General features: G+C 36.7%; 1 protein-coding gene across 4 annotated transcripts; it reads right to left on the bottom strand.

Annotated features, from left to right (window-relative positions):
* Positions 1–1,462: 1,462 nt before the first annotated feature.
* GLYATL3 (glycine-N-acyltransferase like 3) lies at positions 1,463–18,026 on the bottom strand. Of its 4 annotated transcripts, XM_025418990.3 has the most exons (6): positions 17,935–18,026; positions 14,287–14,404; positions 10,067–10,174; positions 9,021–9,147; positions 4,787–4,913; positions 1,463–3,043 (listed from the first exon to the last, which is right to left on the bottom strand). In XM_025418990.3, exons 2-6 carry the CDS (start codon positions 14,362–14,364, stop codon positions 2,629–2,631), a joined length of 855 nt encoding a protein of 284 aa, XP_025274775.1. In that variant the 5' UTR covers positions 14,365–14,404; positions 17,935–18,026; the 3' UTR covers positions 1,463–2,628. The 4 variants fall into 4 exon arrangements, with proteins under 4 accessions (XP_025274775.1, XP_025274776.1, XP_025274778.1 ...); XM_025418991.3 differs by lacking the exon at positions 17,935–18,026 and having other exon boundaries at positions 14,287–15,181; XM_025418993.3 differs by lacking the exon at positions 14,287–14,404 and having other exon boundaries at positions 1,464–3,043.
* Between the last annotated feature and the right edge of the window lie 2,204 nt (positions 18,027–20,230).

The following is a 20,230-nucleotide window of genomic DNA, read 5'->3' as shown; positions in this document are numbered from 1 at the left end:
GTTCATCTCAGTGAAAAAATACCACCAGCCATGGGGTTCATAATATAGAAACCTAGAAGTCATTCTTGAGATTTCTCTTTCAGTATACCATTCAGCCATGAAATCCTGACAGCTTTTCCTCCTAAATACCTCTAGTAATGGTTCACTTCTCACCAATATCATTATCAGCATTCAAATCCAGGCTAAACAGGATCATCTCTTGCTTAGACTATTGTCATAGTCTCCAAACTAATTTCCAAACAAGTGAATATTCTGCTTCAAACTCTTCAACAGTTTGTATATTATACTGAATAAGTTCCTTAAGGCAGCATTAAGGACCCAATCCCTCCCCCTCTCTTCTTGCAGTTCTTTCCTTTCTCCAGAAATTGCTCCACACTTTCCTTAAAAGGGTCAGAAACGGTTGAAATTTGAACAATTATATCCAACATGGTTATCTGGAAGATAAAAGTAAAAAATTATATATATATATATATATATATATATATATATATATATATATATATATATGTAAAGTTACAGTGAAATTGGATAGAAAAAAAAGTCTCTTTCAAAATATCCAGCCCACTTTGGGGTAGTGGTGGCGGTGAAACATTCAGAAAGCAATGAGATAAAGGAATAACTGCCCCCAAAGAGTTTCAAGCTGCTTAAGAGACTAATTAGTGTAATGAGTAACAGCACTGGCTTCAGAATCTGAAAAACCTGGTTCTGACCATGATGTGGCCACTTAAAACCTGCATAACTTTTGGTGAGTCATAACACCTCTGAGCCAGAATTCTCGAGATAAGATAATTCCTATCCTTCACAACAATTAAGTTATATATATCTACTCTTTGGCACAATTACCAGCACATAGTTAAATTTTAAATAAGTGGTTAGCATATTATTATTAAGAAAAAAGTAAGGCTATAATATTTTTGCCACCTACCAGGCAGGAATAACCATGTTTAATCAATGCTAAAGATAATGAGCATCCCTGGGGCAGAAACTAGGCCATATTCTCCCAAGAGCTTTATGGACTTGGATTACTTGGTGTTCTTCCCTCTGGCACAAGGATAAGTTTCCAGGTAACCAGTAGCTCAGGATGACCTAAGCATATATCATTCTCAAGGAGTCTTGTTTTTTTTTTTTTTTTAATTAAAAGGATTCTCTCAGTTTGTTTACTTCTGTCAGAATAAACATCTAAAGTTGGATCTTCCCTTATCTTTGTAGCTGGGATTTTATGACTTCTATTGAGATAAGAAAATACTTTTTCTATGGCGAAGTCAACTTTATACAAACTAGACAAATCTGACCATTGTGTTTGTGCCTGCTTTTATTGCAAATGGAGGAACACAGCTCGTGATGCTTATCTCCTCTTCCTTTGCAGTCCTTGAAAGATAAATATTCACACAAAAGCAATTGAAACCTAAACTAAAAAAAAAAAAAAAAAAAAAAAACCCTCAGGATATAAGACTGATGAAAGTATTTATTTAATTATTTAAGCATTTAAATTTACAAAAATGATAGATGATTTAGCGAAAAAAAATAGATTGAAATAAAAATGACAGCATTCTGGCTTGACATCTAACAGCAATTATCTATATTGTCTTAAAAAATCATTTATTTTCCCTGATCCTTAAATTTTTCATATACAAAGAATTAGTTTATTATGTTATCAAAATTCTATGTTTATAATATGCATATATAAAATACAAAAGGAATGTATTTATATTTGTGTATCTATGAAAGCACATTTATATGTGCATCTGCATACCACACATTCACACGTATATAATTTCTTATGAAAAAGCAGATTATAAACAAGGAACTGGAATAGGTGATAGGTAAGGTCCAGTCCTATGCTGATATCATCTGTTTCTAGCATTTAAAATGCCCATATCTTCATTCCTCCATTCAAGACCACCGAGCAGTGGGAATTATATAAAAATGCAAATTCTCAGACCCTAAGACTTACTGAATCAGGGATTGTGGGGAAGAGGCTCCACCACTGTGTTGCAGATCTGCCCTTCAGGTGGTTTAGAAGTACCCTAAAATGTGAGAACCACTGCATTTGAACATTCCCAGAAAAGAACTATAGGCTAGAGTTGTAAGCAGAAATGGAAAACCAATAATTAAAGGGGAAAAAAGGAGGATTATTCTACAGAGCACCTGGATCAAAAGCGGTAGGAAGAGTTTAGAGAGACATAGCAACAGGAGGTACAGGGGAGTGTATGTATGGTAGTGGGGAGCAGCTGTGGTTGTGAAAATTCAGAGCTAAGCCCAAGCAGCAATAATAAAGCAGTAGCCACATGCTTCTTTTAAATCACTGTTTTCAGGCTTTCATTTCTATAACTTTGCTGAGAACTGCTGGATTTAGAACCTTTTTCTTGCGGTGGATCCCAAAGGAAGATAATTATCTTCTTCTCAGCCACTGATATCTCTGACCTCTAGTTATTTACCATAGAAACCTGACACAGAGAGAGTGAAGGCTTCTCAGGCTGATCCTGCATGTCTTTTCCAGGCTGCTTTCAACAACCTGAGATTCTTCTGACTCCAGTTTGAATATTCTCCTCGTTGCCAGTTAAGGAGTATATGTATCATCAGGGAAAGGAAGAAAATGCCTGAAGTTTCAATAGGCTAGAGCTAAACTTAGCCAGAGAAAGCTGCAGGGGTAAGAATAAGCCTGTGAAAACGACAGGGCAAGAACTCAGCATGGACACTCTTCAGGAGGCTTATGGATGCCATGTTGTCATCCAGGACATTGCCCTGAGAGGGGAATCCCCGGCTTTGCAACTTCCTGGCCAGCGTGAGGGCCACCAGCCGGCTATAACCTTTCCTGCGATACTCTGGCAGGGTATAGCTATGGCACATAGTGGCAAACTGGTCTGTGAGAGACCAAGAGACTGGGTTTCCCTTGACATCACGGACACATACACTGGGGAAGCAAGAGATGAGGTTTTTGATGTACTGGAGACACTGTTCATTGCCTCCTCGTGACCAAGTCCTGTTGAGTAGATCAGCATCAGTAACGCTCAGGTATGTTAGCCGTGGGGGAGAACTCATTCTAGAAGAAAACAACATGAGAAGAAATGTAAACTTGGGATCATCTGACTACAAACAGCTGCTTGTCTTTTTATACTGATTCAAACTGAGAAACAATCCCAGAGATGTACTTAGCAAATACCAAAATTTTTTCAATGGATTAGAATCTATCACTTCCCACTTATGAACATCTCTCAGGGTTTCATTTCTGATAGGACAAAATACTCATTATATGGGATTTAAATCTTTCCTTCTAATTTTACCCCCATTTCTTATTGCCTTCATATAGATTAGGGTATTTCATTTTTCTGTAAAACAGTTCTCAGACTTGTTAAGTCTAAGTCTGTTGACACCCTCTCTAAAGCCTTGGGTAAGTCCAGATTCTTCGGTCACTAATCTTCTCCTTGGTTTAAAAAAAAAAAAAAAAGTATTAGAATAGAACTTCTATTTGTATGCATCCATGGTCAGAAAAGAAATACAAATTGCTTAACATTTCTAGGCATATAGAGATGCTCAAGTAATACTAATCTTTCTAGGCCTTCCCCTAAAGGTCTGGAAACAGGTCTAAAAGCTCATAGTATTGAGATAAAGACAAAGATAGGAATTGCTGCAATTTCTAAGACCTGAGATGGATTACTTAAAAACCTATGGTACTGGTTTTGCTTCAGAATTTGCTTTTATTCTTGAAATGATCCATGTCATAAGACCATCTCCCATGACTTCTAATGCCATTTGTGCTACGGTCTTTATATAGTAACAGTTTGTGTTTTCTTTTCTTAAGATTTTATTTATTTATTCATGAGAGACACACACACAGAGGCAGAGACATAGGCAGAAGGGAGACGCAGGCTCCCTGCAGGAAGCCCAATGTGGGACTTGATTCCAGGACTCTGGGACACACCCTGAACCGAAGGCTGATGCTCAACCACTGAGCCACCCAGGTCCCCCTGTGTTTTCTTTTTGTAAGTGGTTCAGCAGTGTTAGCTCACATTCTAGGCATACTATGGGCTCTGGCATTGGACCAATAATCTAATCACTAAGCAGGGGTAAACAATAAATAAATATAAGCAATTACTGGCTTAGAAGAAGTTTTAATTTAATTTTTGAAAATGAACTTAAAACAAAGGCTGAGACTGAGGCAAAGAAGCCTCAGGTAGAAATGTCACTGCAAATAAGAATATTGCTAAGGAGTAGTTATATCAGTGACTATGACCTTGTACCTGAAGGACAGGGTATCCAAAATAAAGAGTATACAAATTTGGGAAATGACTGTTCAAAAAGGGAATTATACCATAGTTTATGGGGTTATGAAAAGAGTTCGAGAGGTAATATATTTAAAGCATTCAGTGCTTGGCATAGAATAGACCCATATAAGTCAGTTACTTATCCTTATCCCTGAACCATGAAAAAAACAATACACACTTTGGGCTCAGACAACAGAGGTTATTTGGAATTATTTGGAGGAGGAGCATACCAAGCAATAATTTTTCTGTGTATATAGTGAAAATATAGGACTCCTGGATTCATTCATTACGCACAAAGATGCTGATTTGATTATTTCAAGAACTTATGAGCAGCTAAGCACAGCAGAAAAAAACAGACACACAGACCCAGAGACATATAGACACACAGACATATCTAGACTGTGTGTCCCTACTCCAGGGTACCCAAATATTCCTTAATAATGCTAAGTATTTCAGGTACTGCTATTTGTACTTCTATATAGTTAAGTCCCATCCCACACGTAGAAACTTGATCTACATACAGAGAACTGGTGTCCGGCAGAGTTGAATGAGGAGAAAAATGAACAGCTTTGAAGGAAGTAAGCTTTACACCTAACTGCTTTGAGTTGGCAACAGCTTTGGAAACATCACATAATTCACTCTGCAGCCCTGTACATGGAAAGATATAATGAAAAATATACTTTATTTGAAAACACAAAAAAGGAAGTTCATTGCAGTATTTTTATGCTAAGTATCATCAATACCACCAGTTTGCCACCTTGTATTATCCTAACCATTACATATTTATATATAAATTATTACAGCTACTCTCTGCCTGATTTTCAAACAGTGTGTGGGGTTTTCAAATCCCCATCATGTTGTTTCACATAATCGTGATCTTCCATGAACCTTTCTGATGGGAATATCCCTTAGGAATTTGGAATTGCTTGTGGGATTTTCTTGATTTTTCTGACTTCTCAGACTGATCTTAAACTCCTAAAGGTAAGAGAACTTTTATAACTCTAAAAGTCTATAATCTACTGTATAGCTAGAAGCATAAAATAACTCAGATTTATTTGGCATGGCATTCTGACTTAGAGTCTTCCAGCCTCTTGCCTAGATGTCCATTACAGAAATATCAAGGTATAAATTTAGTTGGTGAGATTTATCCTAAACTTAACTCACTTGGATCCTACTCGTTTATCATAGCTATACTATGTTATGTATAAATTTTCATTCAGTACTTGCATGTAAAGCACTATGCTGGGCATCACAGTGAAACACAAGAATTATAGTCTCTGTTCTGATAGAACTCACTGCTTGGCATGTTATCTTCTGTTTACTTAGAACTGCCTTGCTCTGCTTCTCCAAAATCTTATCAGCTCTATCTTTTCCATTCTGGGTCCTGATTAATTTTATCCTCTGGAAATTGACTTTCCAACTTCCATCCATATCTAAAGGCTTTTTTCCTCCTTCCAGTAAGTCACTTCCTCTTGAAGAATACAGGACTACATGAATAGGAAGACATGTTGAACACAATCTGATATTTAAACTTTGGTTCCTCCCTCAGGGAGTTAAATCTACAAAGAGATAAGTAGGTATTCAAGTTATTGCTATTAAAAATTATAGATGCTGTGGCTAGAATTCCATATTATAACCTGGAATTACATTGAAGTAATTCAAGAGACTATGAGAAAACATAGTTCATCCTAACCAAGGGTATGGATAGTAGTTCAAATAAAATTTCTTTTTTCTAAATTAGACTGAAATAATTTTTTCTCAAAGTCAGACTAACATTTCTTTTTTTTTTTTAAAGATTTTATTATTTATTCATGAGAATACACAGAGAGGAGACAAAGAGAGAGGTAGAGGCACAGGCAGAGGGAGAAGCAGGCTCCATGCAGGGAGCCCGATGTGGGACTCGATCCCGGGACTCCAGGGTCACGCCCTGGGATGAAGGCAGGCGCTAAACCGCTGAGCCACCCGGGCTGCCCAGACTAACATTTCTTTAATAAAACTTTTTAAAATTATAAGATGTAGCAGAGAAAACTGCATAAGACAAATGCATAACTTAATTATTATATATTTTAACTACTACTAAGGCCACAAAATAAAAGTTCATTAATCATCTTTTTTTAAACTTTTATTTAAATTAAATTACTTAACATAAAGTGTATTATTAGCTTCAGAGGTAGAGTTCAGTGATTCAACAGTCTTATATAACACACGTGCTCATGACATTACGTGCTCTTATTAATGTACTAACCATGTTCTACTTATCATTCTCCCAATCACAATTCTCTCACTGTCCTCTAAATAATGTCCTTGTTTTAAGTTTTATTTTGCAAGTGTGAGTCCATAAGCACTATTATTAGATTTTGTCCACTTTTTGTCTGGTAAATCTTTTCATCTACAGGTTTTCTTTCAATATCTGTATCTTCTCCCAACCTCTCTTTAAAAATCCTTTCAATTTATTTGTTGAAGAATCCAGTTTGTTGGGTAGAATTTCCATAGTTTGGATTTTGTTGATTATCTCTCCATGGTGTTGCTGACCATGTCCTTCTGTCCTTTGTGTAGATTACCATTTTAACAAATTATTTTCTCCTTGCTCACAGAAGGAACTTGCACTGACTGTCCTGTCTTTGTCTACCCTACCTCCTCAGACAGGAAAGACTTACTAATTGGAAAAGACAGAACTCAGGCCATTTATTGAATCATAGTTTATTGGACCATAGTACCAGCAAGCAGGCTTCTGAAACTTTTAGTTTAGTGCTCATGTAAATGAGCTCTCTTATGTCCATGCAACTACTAGTGAACAAAAGAGCCTGGCCTATCTGGGTAACTGTATACTTTTTCATTACCTATTCTCCCATGGCCAACACAAAGAGTTTGACTCCTAGTAGTCAGTGGATTAACCCTGATTTAATATTGTTTATGGGTGGCTCTTGGATTAAAAATGACAAAGGCATTCCTGTGCAGAGGGTGCTGTTACTCTGAACACCGGGCACTGAAGTTGCTCCATTGCCTATTTTTTTTTTTTTTTTTTTTAAGATTTTACTTACTTTTTCATGAGAGTCACACAGAGAAAAGCAGAGACATAGACAGAGGGAGAAGCAGGCTCCCTGGAGCTTGATGCGGGACTCGATCCCAGGGCTCCAGGATCATGACCTGAGCCAAAGGCAGATGCTCAACCACTGAGCCACCCACATGCCCCTCCATTGCCTAATTTTTAATCAGCCCAACCAATAGCTCTGTGGCAGCAAGATAAAAGATTGGCCATTTCTATGGCGGTAGTAGGTCTTTGGAGTTGTTCATGATTTGGGTATGTTTTGGAAACAGCACTCTTTAGGTGTCTGGTTAAAAATAGTGAAGATACTGATGATTTCTTTGAAGCTACTCAGTATTTCAAGGAAACTGTAGTTCTTACCATAGAAGCCCATAGCCAAGAGGCCACATCAGCGGCCAAAGGTAATGCCCTACACTGATTACATGCTAAATGAGAGGCCTTTAACACTCCAGCTATTTTAGGTGCTATTAACTTACATCTGTCCCCACTAAACTTCAGGAAGGATGACTGTGTCAATTTAAATGATGATACCTGACTCATGACTAGCAGCTCAGCCTGCTGGGGGAAAAAATACTGGCAATTATAGAGATGTTCTCTTCCTAATGATGGCTGCAGGTGATTTGAGGAGAGTGGGCCTATAGCACCACCATCTATCCGATTACTGCCATGATTTTTCACACCAAGTAAAAGATATACTCATTTCCACACTAAAGTAATAATGGTGAAAACATTTTCCTAGTTTGGCTAAATGAGTGGTAGAACCATGTCTCATGTCTAACCAGTGTAACTGAGGTAAATATGTAAGAGTGAGAGATAGTTTAGAACTTCTATTATAACACCTTTTTGAGCATTTCCAAATGGATGTGATAAAACACCCCAAATCTTTAGGTTATGAATATGCATTGGTCATTATTTGCAGGTAGGTAGGAACTTTCTCCTTGTGAGAGGGCCTCAGTTGTTTGCTGCTGAAAAAAATTATCAGACTTTGTATTTCTAGCACGAGAAATCCTCCCTTGCTATCAAATGATCAAGGAATTCACTTTCAATGGAAAAGTTAAAAACAGTAACTTCATTGACTGTATCACCTCCCAATTGTTATGAAAAGTTGAAAAAGTGATACACTGAAGCTGAAATTGTCCATGCACACTATCAGAAACTCTAAATCTAATTCGGACTTGGGCAAAATTCTTCCACTAGCATTGACAACCATGCAATTATCTCCTTGGATCTCAAATATACTCTTATCTTACTAAATCATGTCAGATATCATATGCAAATCAGTTAATTATCTCTTTCCAGAATCACCTGCTTCAGAAAGAAGAAAAGACCTACCTATTGGCTTATAGTTAAGTTAGAGTCACTTTAAAAGATTGTGACAGGAAATGATTAAGAGTAATAAAGAAACACATGCTGTGATACTTAGTGATATCCATATTACAGTAACAGTGGGGGGAAATATCACTTGAAAGCAGCCCCATTTAAACGTCTTCTACTTACCCGAAAGGCCAAGCCTCATTAGGAGTAAAACAAGTGTTCTTACAAAACATAATATGTAAATTTTAAGTACATAAAATGTATATATATGAATTTGTCCACTTATGTGGACATTATCATATATATTATCATATATGTGAAATATATCTATCTGGCATGTATGACAAAAATGAGAAAAAAACAAAGACTGCCTAATATCTTGCACTTGATGTCACCTTGTATTTGAAAAACTTGATCCCAGTTGATAACATCACGTTCTTCCAATAGCTGTTGGTAAGCCCTGACATCCTTGTAGAACACAGCATAGGCATTAGTATAATGGTCCAGGTTGTCTGTCTCAGCCTGGGACAGAAGACATAATCATAAAAACATACATATATTCTCCATGTAACTCAAATCCCAGATAGATTAGATACCATTGACTACATATGTCTAGATAATTCCTGTTACCAAAATTAGCCATCTATTAACAATGGCTAGATGGGGATGTGACTAATATACTATAGTGAGGGAAAGAACAGAAATTTTGGAACTTTTGCTTGATTATATTTCTGGTATTTGGGAAATTTTAAGATATCTATTTCATATTTTTCTGGTATTTTATTTATTTATAAAAATGAAAAGTATATGACTTAATGGAGACACCTTAAATATAACTCTCAGAACTTTCCTATGTGGTCAGTGTAGCACATTTGATCATGTGAGCTTCCCCTTGTCCTCAAAGAATGGGGTAGATGTCATCCTTTTCAATCTTCTTATGTATTTACCCACATGACCAAAGTCATTGGTCCTCAGCCATCATCAAACCAGAGGAAAAATGAGTATGCAGAAGTATATATGCTTCATTCTTCTAGAAATTGTGAAACATTGAAGAAACACTATTGAACACGTTTTTCATATGCCTGATACTCCAAAGACAATCAAATTAGAAACTAATGGTGAAGGGCACCTGGGTGGCTTAGTGGTTAAGCATGTTTTTGTCTCAGATCATGATCTCAGGGTCCTGAAATCAAGCCCCACATCAGGCTCCCTACTCAACGAGGAGTCTGCTTCTCCGTCTGCCCCTTCCCACTGCTTGTGAACACGTTCTCTCTCTCAAATAAAGTCTTAAAAAAGAACTAATGGTGAAATATGTAGCTTCTTATGCTAATATATATGGCTGTGATGATTGTAATATTGCCTTTACCTAATCTTTTCTTTTTAGTTGATGCCAACTCCGGTTTTGGGGGTTTGTTTTTGTTTTAGCCTTTTAAACCTGTACCTCTTTCTGTCGCCGGGTGATAACAGCTTTGAAGTCTGGCCATGAATCCACTACCACTTCTTTTTGAAAGGGATTCCCACGATTTATGTTCATCACTGCTCCATAAACCTGAGCCAGAGAACCCAGAGAGACAAGCCAATCACATTACTAATTCTTTCAGTTTCATATTACCGTTTCCACTTCTTCTTCTATGGTATAATTGTGGCCATGAGAGGGGAAATTATATACACCTATATATACACCTATATATACAACATGCACACATACAAACCTTTCTCTTGCTTTTTCATTACTATACATGAAAACTGTAAAAGTCTAGGAAAGCCTAAGAAAACTCTCCCCAAACTTAGGTTTTTACTGTACAGCAGTGAGAGGTACCGAAACAATATGCTGAGTAAATGGCACACAGATCAATAATACATACTTACAGAATGAATCAGAATCTGATATATGGATTTAGGGCTAATAATCATTGAGGGTAATCCCCCTTCCCAAAGAAGCCCCCTGCTTTTCAGATTTCATGGAGCGAGGCTCTATAAGCATTCCCTGAGGGTTGTAATTATGTAATAATAATTATTCATTATTACATACATGGAGTCTGACACAGTGGATCAACTGGTTGTTGACTAAACAATTCTGAATGTTAGGATTCTGGGAACACCTGGGTGGCTCAGTGGTTAAGCATCTGCCTTCAGCTCAGGGTGTGATCCCAGGGTCCTTGAGTTGAATCCCGCATGGGACTCCCCTGCAGGGAGCCTATTTCTCCCTCTGCCTGTCTCTGCCTCTCTCTGTGTGTCTCTCATGAATAAATGAAGAAAAATCTTTAAAAAAATAGAATTCTGTTCTGTGGCCTTTCATATTTTTTTTCTCCACTAAGAATCATAGATGCTTGCCCTACAAAACCACTTTCATATGCTATGGGTGCTTACAGAAAAGAGATAATTGTGGTTGTAACAAGGAGAGATGAGCTCCAGGCTAGTGTTCCTAGCAGTATTTTCATAATAAATAGAAAGTGAAAACAGTGTAAGTCTCCATAAGCAGTGGACAAAATGAATACATTGCAGTATATTCATACTATGGATTATAAAACAGAAACTTAATGTTGAGCAAAAGAATGTAGATACAAAAAGATATCCTATGTGCTCCAATTTATATTATATTAAGAAATAGATAAAACCAAATTATGGCTTTAGAAGTCAGGATGGTGGTTACTTTTGGGGAGCAAGGAAAGATAATGTTTGGAAAAGAGCACTGGGGGATGGGATAGGGAGAAACCACGTCTGAAGTAATGCTTTCTTTATTGGATTGCAGGTTGTACAGATATTTACTCTATGAAAATTCAGAGTTACATAATTACGTTGTGTGCACCTTTAGAATGTGTTATACTTCAGTGAAAACTAAATTATAAGGGCATTGGAACCTACATCTTACCTCTTTTATCACATCTTGATTCAAATCACTTACCTCAATACCTAGAACATTATTCAACTCTCTTCTGTCTGGCCCAGTCTGGGACCTCACTCAAATCTTTCATAGAATGTATCTTTTCAAATTTAGTTGGGCTAATACTGAGTGAAAATCTGAGAATCAAATTAACATGGAAGGGTCATGCTTTTTCTCTTTAAATTCTGGGGCTGCCAATCTTAATTATACATAATCATAAGTTTATTAAAATGTTTATTCCCATGAAGAAACCATGTATCTCTTTTCAAAGATGGAGCTTAGTATATGAGTGGAATGTTTAGAAGGTTTAAAAATGTTCTTTCCAATATTCAGATTTTGAAAGAAAAAAAAAACATGACCTGTTTGTAAGAGATTTTCAGCTGACTGAAAGATTTGGCATTAGTTGAGAATAACAAAACAAATGCTTTTGACAGCTATTTATTCAAAAGGTGAGTGCTGTGAGGAGATGGGAAGTAGCTAGGGGAAGTAAGGATGCTTGCTGGAGGAATGAGCAGTTGGAGTTTGTGAAAGAAATTTGGAGAGATATTTAATTACTGAAATACTAACATGAGGTAGGTGGGGGGATGGTGAAATGTGATGGGGGATTAAGGAGTGCACTTGTAATGAGCACCGGGTGTTGTATGGAAGTGTTGAATCACTAAATTGTATATCTGAAACTAATATTACATTGTAAGTTAACTGGAATTTAAAAAATTTAAAAAAGAAAAAAAAAGATTATAAAATACATACCCATAGCCTCAAAAAATGGAGGCAGTGTGACCAACAAAACATTTTATTCTTTATCGTTTTTATTCTCTAAAGGGCATAGTGTAAATAGAAGAGGATTTTGAAAGTATGGTCAGAGAACCCAAGCTATGCATTATACAACAATGCAATAACTGAAGTAAGACAAAGAGACTCAAAGATAAGCTAAGCAGCTATTAAAGAGATTATACAAGTAAGCCATTGATTTGTGCCTAGCCTACACAGCTTATTTATCTCTTATTTCAAATGGTGTTATGAGAAGCAAACCTTTAAAAACAAACAAAAAAAAACAAACAAACAACCACGCGGTTTGTAATCTGATAACTTGCATTTAAATCTGAACTCTTGCACTTACATACGGGAAGAGATTTAGTAATATCACCCGTAAAATTATGTTAATACCTGCCTATTTAGAGGTATTAATATTACACAGGGATTAATAGGTTTTATAAAGCTCAACTGAGATAATGTGAAAGATATTTTTAAAAAAATGATACATACTATTTGGATCAACTCAACTAATTTGAATTCAGAGATCCTTAAAAAATAAGACTGGAACAGGTGAGGGTTAATAAGTAATTATTTTATAACATTGCCAGTGACCAACAACAGTTTATTGAGAATTATTATGAGCAAAGCTCCACGGCAAACAGTATGGGAGGTGTCAAAAAAAAAAGTCAATATCTACACCTGGGCATCTGGTAGCTAAGCTGTTATGTGAAAAGTAGTAAATATGAAAACAAAGAAACTGAGATTTAACCAATTCTTTACTTGCTTTTATCTTTTTTGGATTCCAACTTATTCATTTCTAAAATGGGTTAATGGACATCTTACAAAGTTGTTGGAAGGATAAAACAAATTAAAATTATCTGTCTGCTAAATTACTATCCAAATATAATATTTATAATGTAGGTGCCCATCATTTGTCTTGATGATTATATCTTAGAAGGTTACCTGTGAAGGTCACCAAAACCTTTTTAGTTCTTTCTGGCAAAAGAGTGGGCCAAACATTGATTTGCCACAGTGTATGCATTCAAAATGGGAAATTTCCAGTCAGATTGTCCATTTGGTATTCTTTTAGCCATACAATTCCAGATTATCAATCAGTTTTTCTCTAGCACATATAGGTTAAACATGATCCATAAGGCAAGATGATTAGATTTAATCAACCTAGTACAGTATTCTAGATCACTTGTTAACGTTTAGTGTAAACAAGGATTATGCAGGGTGTGTGCCAAAAACACAGGTCTCTGGTCTCTGTCTTTAGCAATTATGATTCATTATATCTCTTCTGGATTAATAGCAGGCCACTCATATTTGCAGTCAAATACTCTTAATACTGAGCTATTTTCGCCCTGCCACTCATATTTAAAAATCACTGTTGTATGGCTATCTCTTTGATCAAGAATCTCAGCCTTCAAAGACAATTTCTTTGCATTCTGCATTTTTTCTCCAAGTGCTTAAAATCTTTTTAATCTCACATTAATTTGTAATCTCTGATCAATGTCCTTTTCCACAGTAGCTCTGAGTTGTCAGCAGGCCCTCATGGACATTGAGCCAACTTCGACAGATAGAGGCTTAATGACCAACAAAACCATTGAAAAAAACTTCAATAATTAAGATGTTGAAAATAGTCAGAAAAATTTTATAATGACCCCTGAACCTCAGCTCCATCATAAACCTAGGTTATGTTCTTATGAGCAATGACACTTAATCCATACCCTTCTGCCATTAAAAAAAGTTTAAAACTCGAGTTTACCTTAGAAATAATCTAGTCCATCACCACCCAAGTTTTCCTAAAAGTAATTTAAAGTGACAAAAAACAATCATCAGGGCTGTATCTACAATGCATGGATGGAATCAGTCTAGCAGGAGGGGACTGGGAAACTGTTTAATAAGTGCTCCAAGAAAGTCCTGACATCGAAAAAAATTGGGAAACAGCCACAAGTCTAATATTACTTCATAGATTAATAAAAGAAAGAAATTAAAGAAAGCTCTTAAATGTAGAATACCTTGAGTGATTCAGGAAAGTGACTCTTCAACATTTTTTCCAGTATTAGTAATTTGGTAGAACAGTTTAGCACTTGCATCTTCTCCAGAGCTCTAGCAATTCCACACCTAATTAAAAACCTGAAGGTATAGGTTTAGTTTTTGCTTGTTAACATTTGAATCTCCTGAGGAATATCCTTGAAGTCCTGTTTTCACTGGATGTAATTTGAAATGCAGCTGCTCCCTCTGAAGAGGGGAGAAGAAGGAAGAAGAGAGGCACTGAAGTGGGTAAAGCAGAGAACATGTGGAAATAGGGAATGTTAATGACCGAATCCTGGATAGAAGTGAGTATCCATACTGGGTTAAGTCTTCCTATGATACACATTCACTGTACGCTAAACTCTTCCTTTAGGACATAGTAGCAGTTGTAATGACTCATTTATTTGTGTTTTCATTAAGTATGTCTCAGACTGGGAGGTAAAAGAAGGAAGGATACATCTGCTTTGTGCTCCACTGTATCCCCAGCATCTACAGGGTCTGGCACATAGTAAAAGGCATTCTAAGTAGTTGCTGAGTGGATGATAGGAAACTCAGAGTAAGAGTCTTAGGGTTAAGTAGAGATACTCCTTTTCACAATGTGGGGCAAAGAACCAGAAAACGACGTGAGTGGGTCAGGTGAACAACTTGCAGAGAAACACCTAGATTGAAGATGAAAAATCAGATGTGAGCAAAGGCTGAGGCTCATTTTAGTTAGATAAAACCAAGGAATAAAAAAGGGACTTAATACAATGTATATAATTCAACCGTTGATATATAATTATATTTTCTAGATTTGGGGGCTACGTATCTCCTGCTTTTTGTCCCTAAGAAAACATTTTTCCCCCAAAGTTCCAATCAAGTCTTGACTGATTTATTTATTTATTTAATTTTTATTTATTTATGATAGTCACACAGAGAGAGAGAGAGACAGAGGCAGAGACACAGGCAGAGGGAGAAGCAGGCTCCATGCACCTGGAGCCCAACATGGGATTCGATCCCCGGTCTCCAGGATCGCGCCCTGGGCCAAAGGCAGGCGCCAAACCGCTGCGCCACCCAGGGACCCCAAGTCTTGACTGATTTAAAACATATTTTTTTCCTCTATATTTGCAACAGGGTAAAATATATTAAGAAAAATTAAGTTTAAATTAAAATTCAGGCAAGGTAGAAATAAACGTACATGCCAGCAGGTAAAGCAAATGGACTATAGTCTTACATATAAAGTTAATACTCTTTATTTTATTTTTTTAAAGATTTATTTATTTATTCATGAGAGACAGAGAGAGAGAGAGAGAGAGAGAGAAGCAGAGACACAGGCAGAGGGAGAAGCAGGCTCCATGCAGGGAGCCTGATGTGCGACTCCATGCCGGGTCTCCAGGATCACGCCCTGGGCTGACGGCGGTGCTAAATCGCTGAGCCACCTGGGCTGCCCAAGTTAATACTCTTTATTTGTGGATTCCATATTTGTGAATTCACCTACTTGCTAAAATTTACCTGGAGCCCTTTAAATCAATACTCACAGTGCTTTCACAGTTATTTATGGATGTATGTGAATCTCCAGTGCCAACATTATCAGTTGAAGTTGCAGAAGCTGACTTCCTGTTCCAGCTCTTGTACTCTAAATATTTATTTGCTTTCTGTTGGTGATTTCACTATTTTAAAATGGCCCCAAGCATAGTACTCAACAGCTGTCTATAGTGTTATGTGCAGACTGTGATGTGTCTTACCAAGAAGATACATGTGTTACATAAACTTCCTTCAAATGTGAATTATAATGCCCTTGCCTCTGAATTCAATGATAAAAAATCAACAGTATGTATTAAATAATGTGTCTTTAAACAGAAATACACATAAACAAGGTTATGTGTTGATCTTCTGATGAAAATGTTGTGATTAAAGACTTGCAGAAACCTAATCTTATGTTTTCCCTACCTACAGTGATCCCTGTGGCATTATGCAACATAACTACCACAATGAGAATCAAGTGTATTTGCAGTAGGTAGAGCACGTTTTGTACTATAAGCTTTCTAGCAGCCAACAACAAGAGAAACAAACATGATTAGTTACATGGTTCAGCTTGTCCATACAATTAGTCTTATGCTCTTGGGGCACGGCTCTTGATTTCGGCTCAGGTCATGATCTCAGTGTCCTGGGATGGACCCCCATGTCCAGCTCCCAACCCAGCTGGGAGTCTGCTTCTCCTACTCCACCACCCTCATGCCCTCTCTGCTCGTGCTCTCTCTCGCTCGGTCATAAATAAATAAAATCTTTAAAAAAAATTTTTAAGTACAATAAATAAATCTTTAAAACATTATTCTTATGCTCTTTACCATAGCATTTGCTTGACTTTTCACTTGTACTATTGCTAAATGAAATTCTCTAACTTCTAAATAATCAAAACCCTCCTTGATCTGGCTTCAATATTCCTTTCTAGATTACGAAGCTCTTTCAATTCACAAATTATGCAAGGAGACAAACATTGATGACATTAAAATCAGAGAATCATTTCTCCCATGGGTTCAAACAGAGAGGGCATTATAATTAATGAACACCACTGGACAATCTTTCAGTAAACAATGATGAATTTCATAAGGACCTTTTATGAAATAAATATTTTTTGAAGGCCACAAAACAGAACGCAGGAATTCTCATAGAGACAAAAAATATTTTTTTACAGATATTTTACAGATTTTTGAATTACATTAAAAAGTCTTAATGACAACCATTACTTCTGAAAGCTATAAGATCAGAGGGTCATAATACCACCAATCAATTATAAATTCCCCATAATTCGTATCTGTTCTAGAATTGGAAGGTGAAGACTTGTAATTCCTCTGACTCAACTGTTATCAACAACAGACTAACTGAAATCTTTGTCAAAGAATGTAATTATACTCATTTAAGTTTTAGGGATTAAGTTTATTTGGGGCACTGAAATGTCCCTCAGCACACAACAGGCACCTAAAATATTTTAACATTAATTGGACAGTGAAAACAACACTCTCCTGGGAGGCCTTTCTTTTTTTTTTTTTTTTTTTAAATTTTTTATTTATTTATGATAGGCACACAGTGAGAGAGAGAGAGAGGCAGAGACACAGGCAGAGGGAGAAGCAGGCTCCATGCACTGGAAGCCCGACGTGGGATTCAATCCCGGGTCTCCAGGATCGCGCCCTGGGCCAAAGGCAGGCGCCAAACCGCTGCGCCACCCAGGGATCCCCCTGGGAGGCCTTTCTTATAAATAAATAAAGTATAAAATCTCTGTTTTTATAAAGATAATATAGCACTTACAATACAATGGTGAACATTTGTTAATGAGGAAATCGAGTTTTTTAAAGCACCTCTGATCTAATGCTAGTAATTATTTTTCAGCTGATAGGCTTTCTCTTTAGAGATGCTTCTTTTATCTGTTTCTCTAGTTGTGCCCCTATCAGTGCAAATAATTTTATATTCTGTAATGCTTCTTTTCCTCATATTAAAATTTAAAACAGTAAAACAAAAAGCAAACATCTTTTCCTGTAAACCTGATGATATATTCTTCCTGCATAATACTGAAATTCATCTCCCCTATTTCTCTCATTTCTTCTTGCAATTATAATCAATGATTTGAAATGTTATTTTAATGAATAAATGCTTACCTGCTGTTGAAATTTCAGTTTGTATCAGGGTAGTGGTTCCTTCTTCATAAATGGTGACTTTATTCTTCAAGCCTACGTCCCTAATTAGTCCTTAGTGGAAAGAGGAAAGGGGAAAAAAAAGTGTCCACACCTGTAGTTAGGGAGGAGTTTATGGTGTCAGGTGAAAATCATCATGCATACAGCACTAGTATTTTCACTCCACCTCTTCCATCACATTTAGACTTATGGTGTAAAAAGCAGTGAATACTAACTTTGATTTAAAGATGGACATTTTCTGGACCCCAAACCAACTATCTGTTAAGATCTTATGAAAGAGAACAGAAAGGAATGGGACACAGGTGGATGGGGTACAATAAGGAAATGACAAAGAGGTACTGACTTCTTATATCTTTTTTATCTATTTTGAAGGAAATGATTTTGCTATCCTAAATTTCCAAAGCTGACAAAGGGGTAATGTCTAGAGTAAAGTATACTTGTGGAATCGAGAGTATTTTTGATCATTTTAATTCTCTTACTCTATTCTTTTAAATGTAACATCAGTTTATTTGCTTCCCTCAAATGGCTGCAATTTTAAACGATAAGCCAACACTTACATAGGCATCTTGGCCCCAACACAATACCTGAACTTTGGGATAATAAACAGTATGAATGTCTCAATGGCATATGAAGAGTGCTTCTGGGATAATAAACAGTATGAATGTCTCAATGGCATATGAAGAGTGCTTCAATTTGAATGTGGTCACATGGGAGGATACTGTTTGTCATCTTTATGCCTCTTAAAGTCAAGATCGAATGATGGGGAAACTCGATGCATTCCCCCCCTTTTTAAAAGATTTATTTATTTGAGGGGGGGGGGCAGTAGGGGAGGGACAGGAGAGAACCTCAAGTAGAATCCCCTCTGAAGGCAGAGCCCAGGCTGGGCTTGAACTCATGACCCTGAGATTATGACCTGAGTTGAAATCAGTAGTCTGACCCTTAATCAACTGAGCCACCCAGGTGTCCCTGGGGCATTCTTTACTTGAAGGTGCTTAAGTAACACAATGGGTAGCTGATAGCTGAAAGTGACTGGAGAAAGGGTATTAGATGCCAATTACTGAATGTCAAAAGCAGACTGGTTTTTTTGATCCTAGTATATTGATAATTAAAAAAATATATATATTTATTTAGGGGCACCTGGGTGGCTCAGTGGTTGAGTGTCTGCCTTCGGTTCAAGTCGTGATCCCAGAGTCCTGATATGGAGTCCCGCATTAGGCTCCCTTTGGGGAGCCTGCTTCTCCCTCTATGTCTCTGCCTGTTTCTCAGGAATAAATAAAATCTTCAAAAAATGTATTTATTTATTTGAGAGTGAGTGGGGGGAGGGGCAGAGAGAATCTCAAAGCCAACTTCAAGGTGGGGTTTAGTAGCAAAGAAATACATTCTGTGCAGCAAATCTTTTTTTTTTTTTTTAATTTTATTTATTTATTCTAAATTTCTCTCTGCCTTTGCTTCTTTCTTCTCCCTTCCTCAAAGCGAAGTATTTCTTGACAATGAAGGAAACATGAGAGGATTTAGAAGACTTATGTTTGTAAACTAAGCCAACCTGATTTACCTAATAAGTTTGACAGGCGCACCTGCATTTAGTTTTGGTGGAGAATGCCAGGAAATTCTATCCAAACAAATAAAGGAAAGTAAATTCCTTACTTTTAGGTTCCAGTTTAGGTGTCTAATATTTAAGCAAAACCTGTTTTGTTAAACACATGCCCAAATTAAAATTGGGGAAAATGGAAGGGTTCCTATAAAATAAGAATTTCAAATACTGACAGCACACTAAGTTCTTCCATTTGTCTGTACAAGACACCTATTTGCCTCCCGAGTCATAACTTACCTTCTTTCTTTTACACTATGTATTTATACTATATATCTTCCAAAATTTGTATGTTTTAGACTTGAAAGTTTGTGGCAAGTGGCACTCTCCACTTGTTGTGGTGAGAAGTTATACTATAGTTGGCATGACTTGTATGAGAACATAGGTGTAGAAGCTACTACATAGGAGGATAGCCATCTGAATTGTTGGGATCATGTGCAGTTGAATTTTAATTTTATTTGGGTCTGTAATTAACTCTTAAATTCTTCACAAAGAGTACAACAAACTTAGCCTTTGAAGAAAATATTGTGTATGTTTTGGATTGCCCACTATCTGCCAGAAGATATGGTAGATCTTTCAAAATCAGGTCATGTACTTTTCAAAACTGCAAGAAAGCAATATGACCAGTCATGCATGGTAAAGCACTATCACTCTGCAAAACTTAAAAATTCC

This window comes from Canis lupus, chromosome 12 (assembly GCF_003254725.2).
Source record: "Canis lupus dingo isolate Sandy chromosome 12, ASM325472v2, whole genome shotgun sequence".
Lineage (NCBI taxonomy): Eukaryota > Metazoa > Chordata > Mammalia > Carnivora > Canidae > Canis > Canis lupus.
The sequence above is the reverse complement of the archived record's forward strand: the minus strand, read 5'-3'. Positions and strand labels throughout refer to the sequence as shown.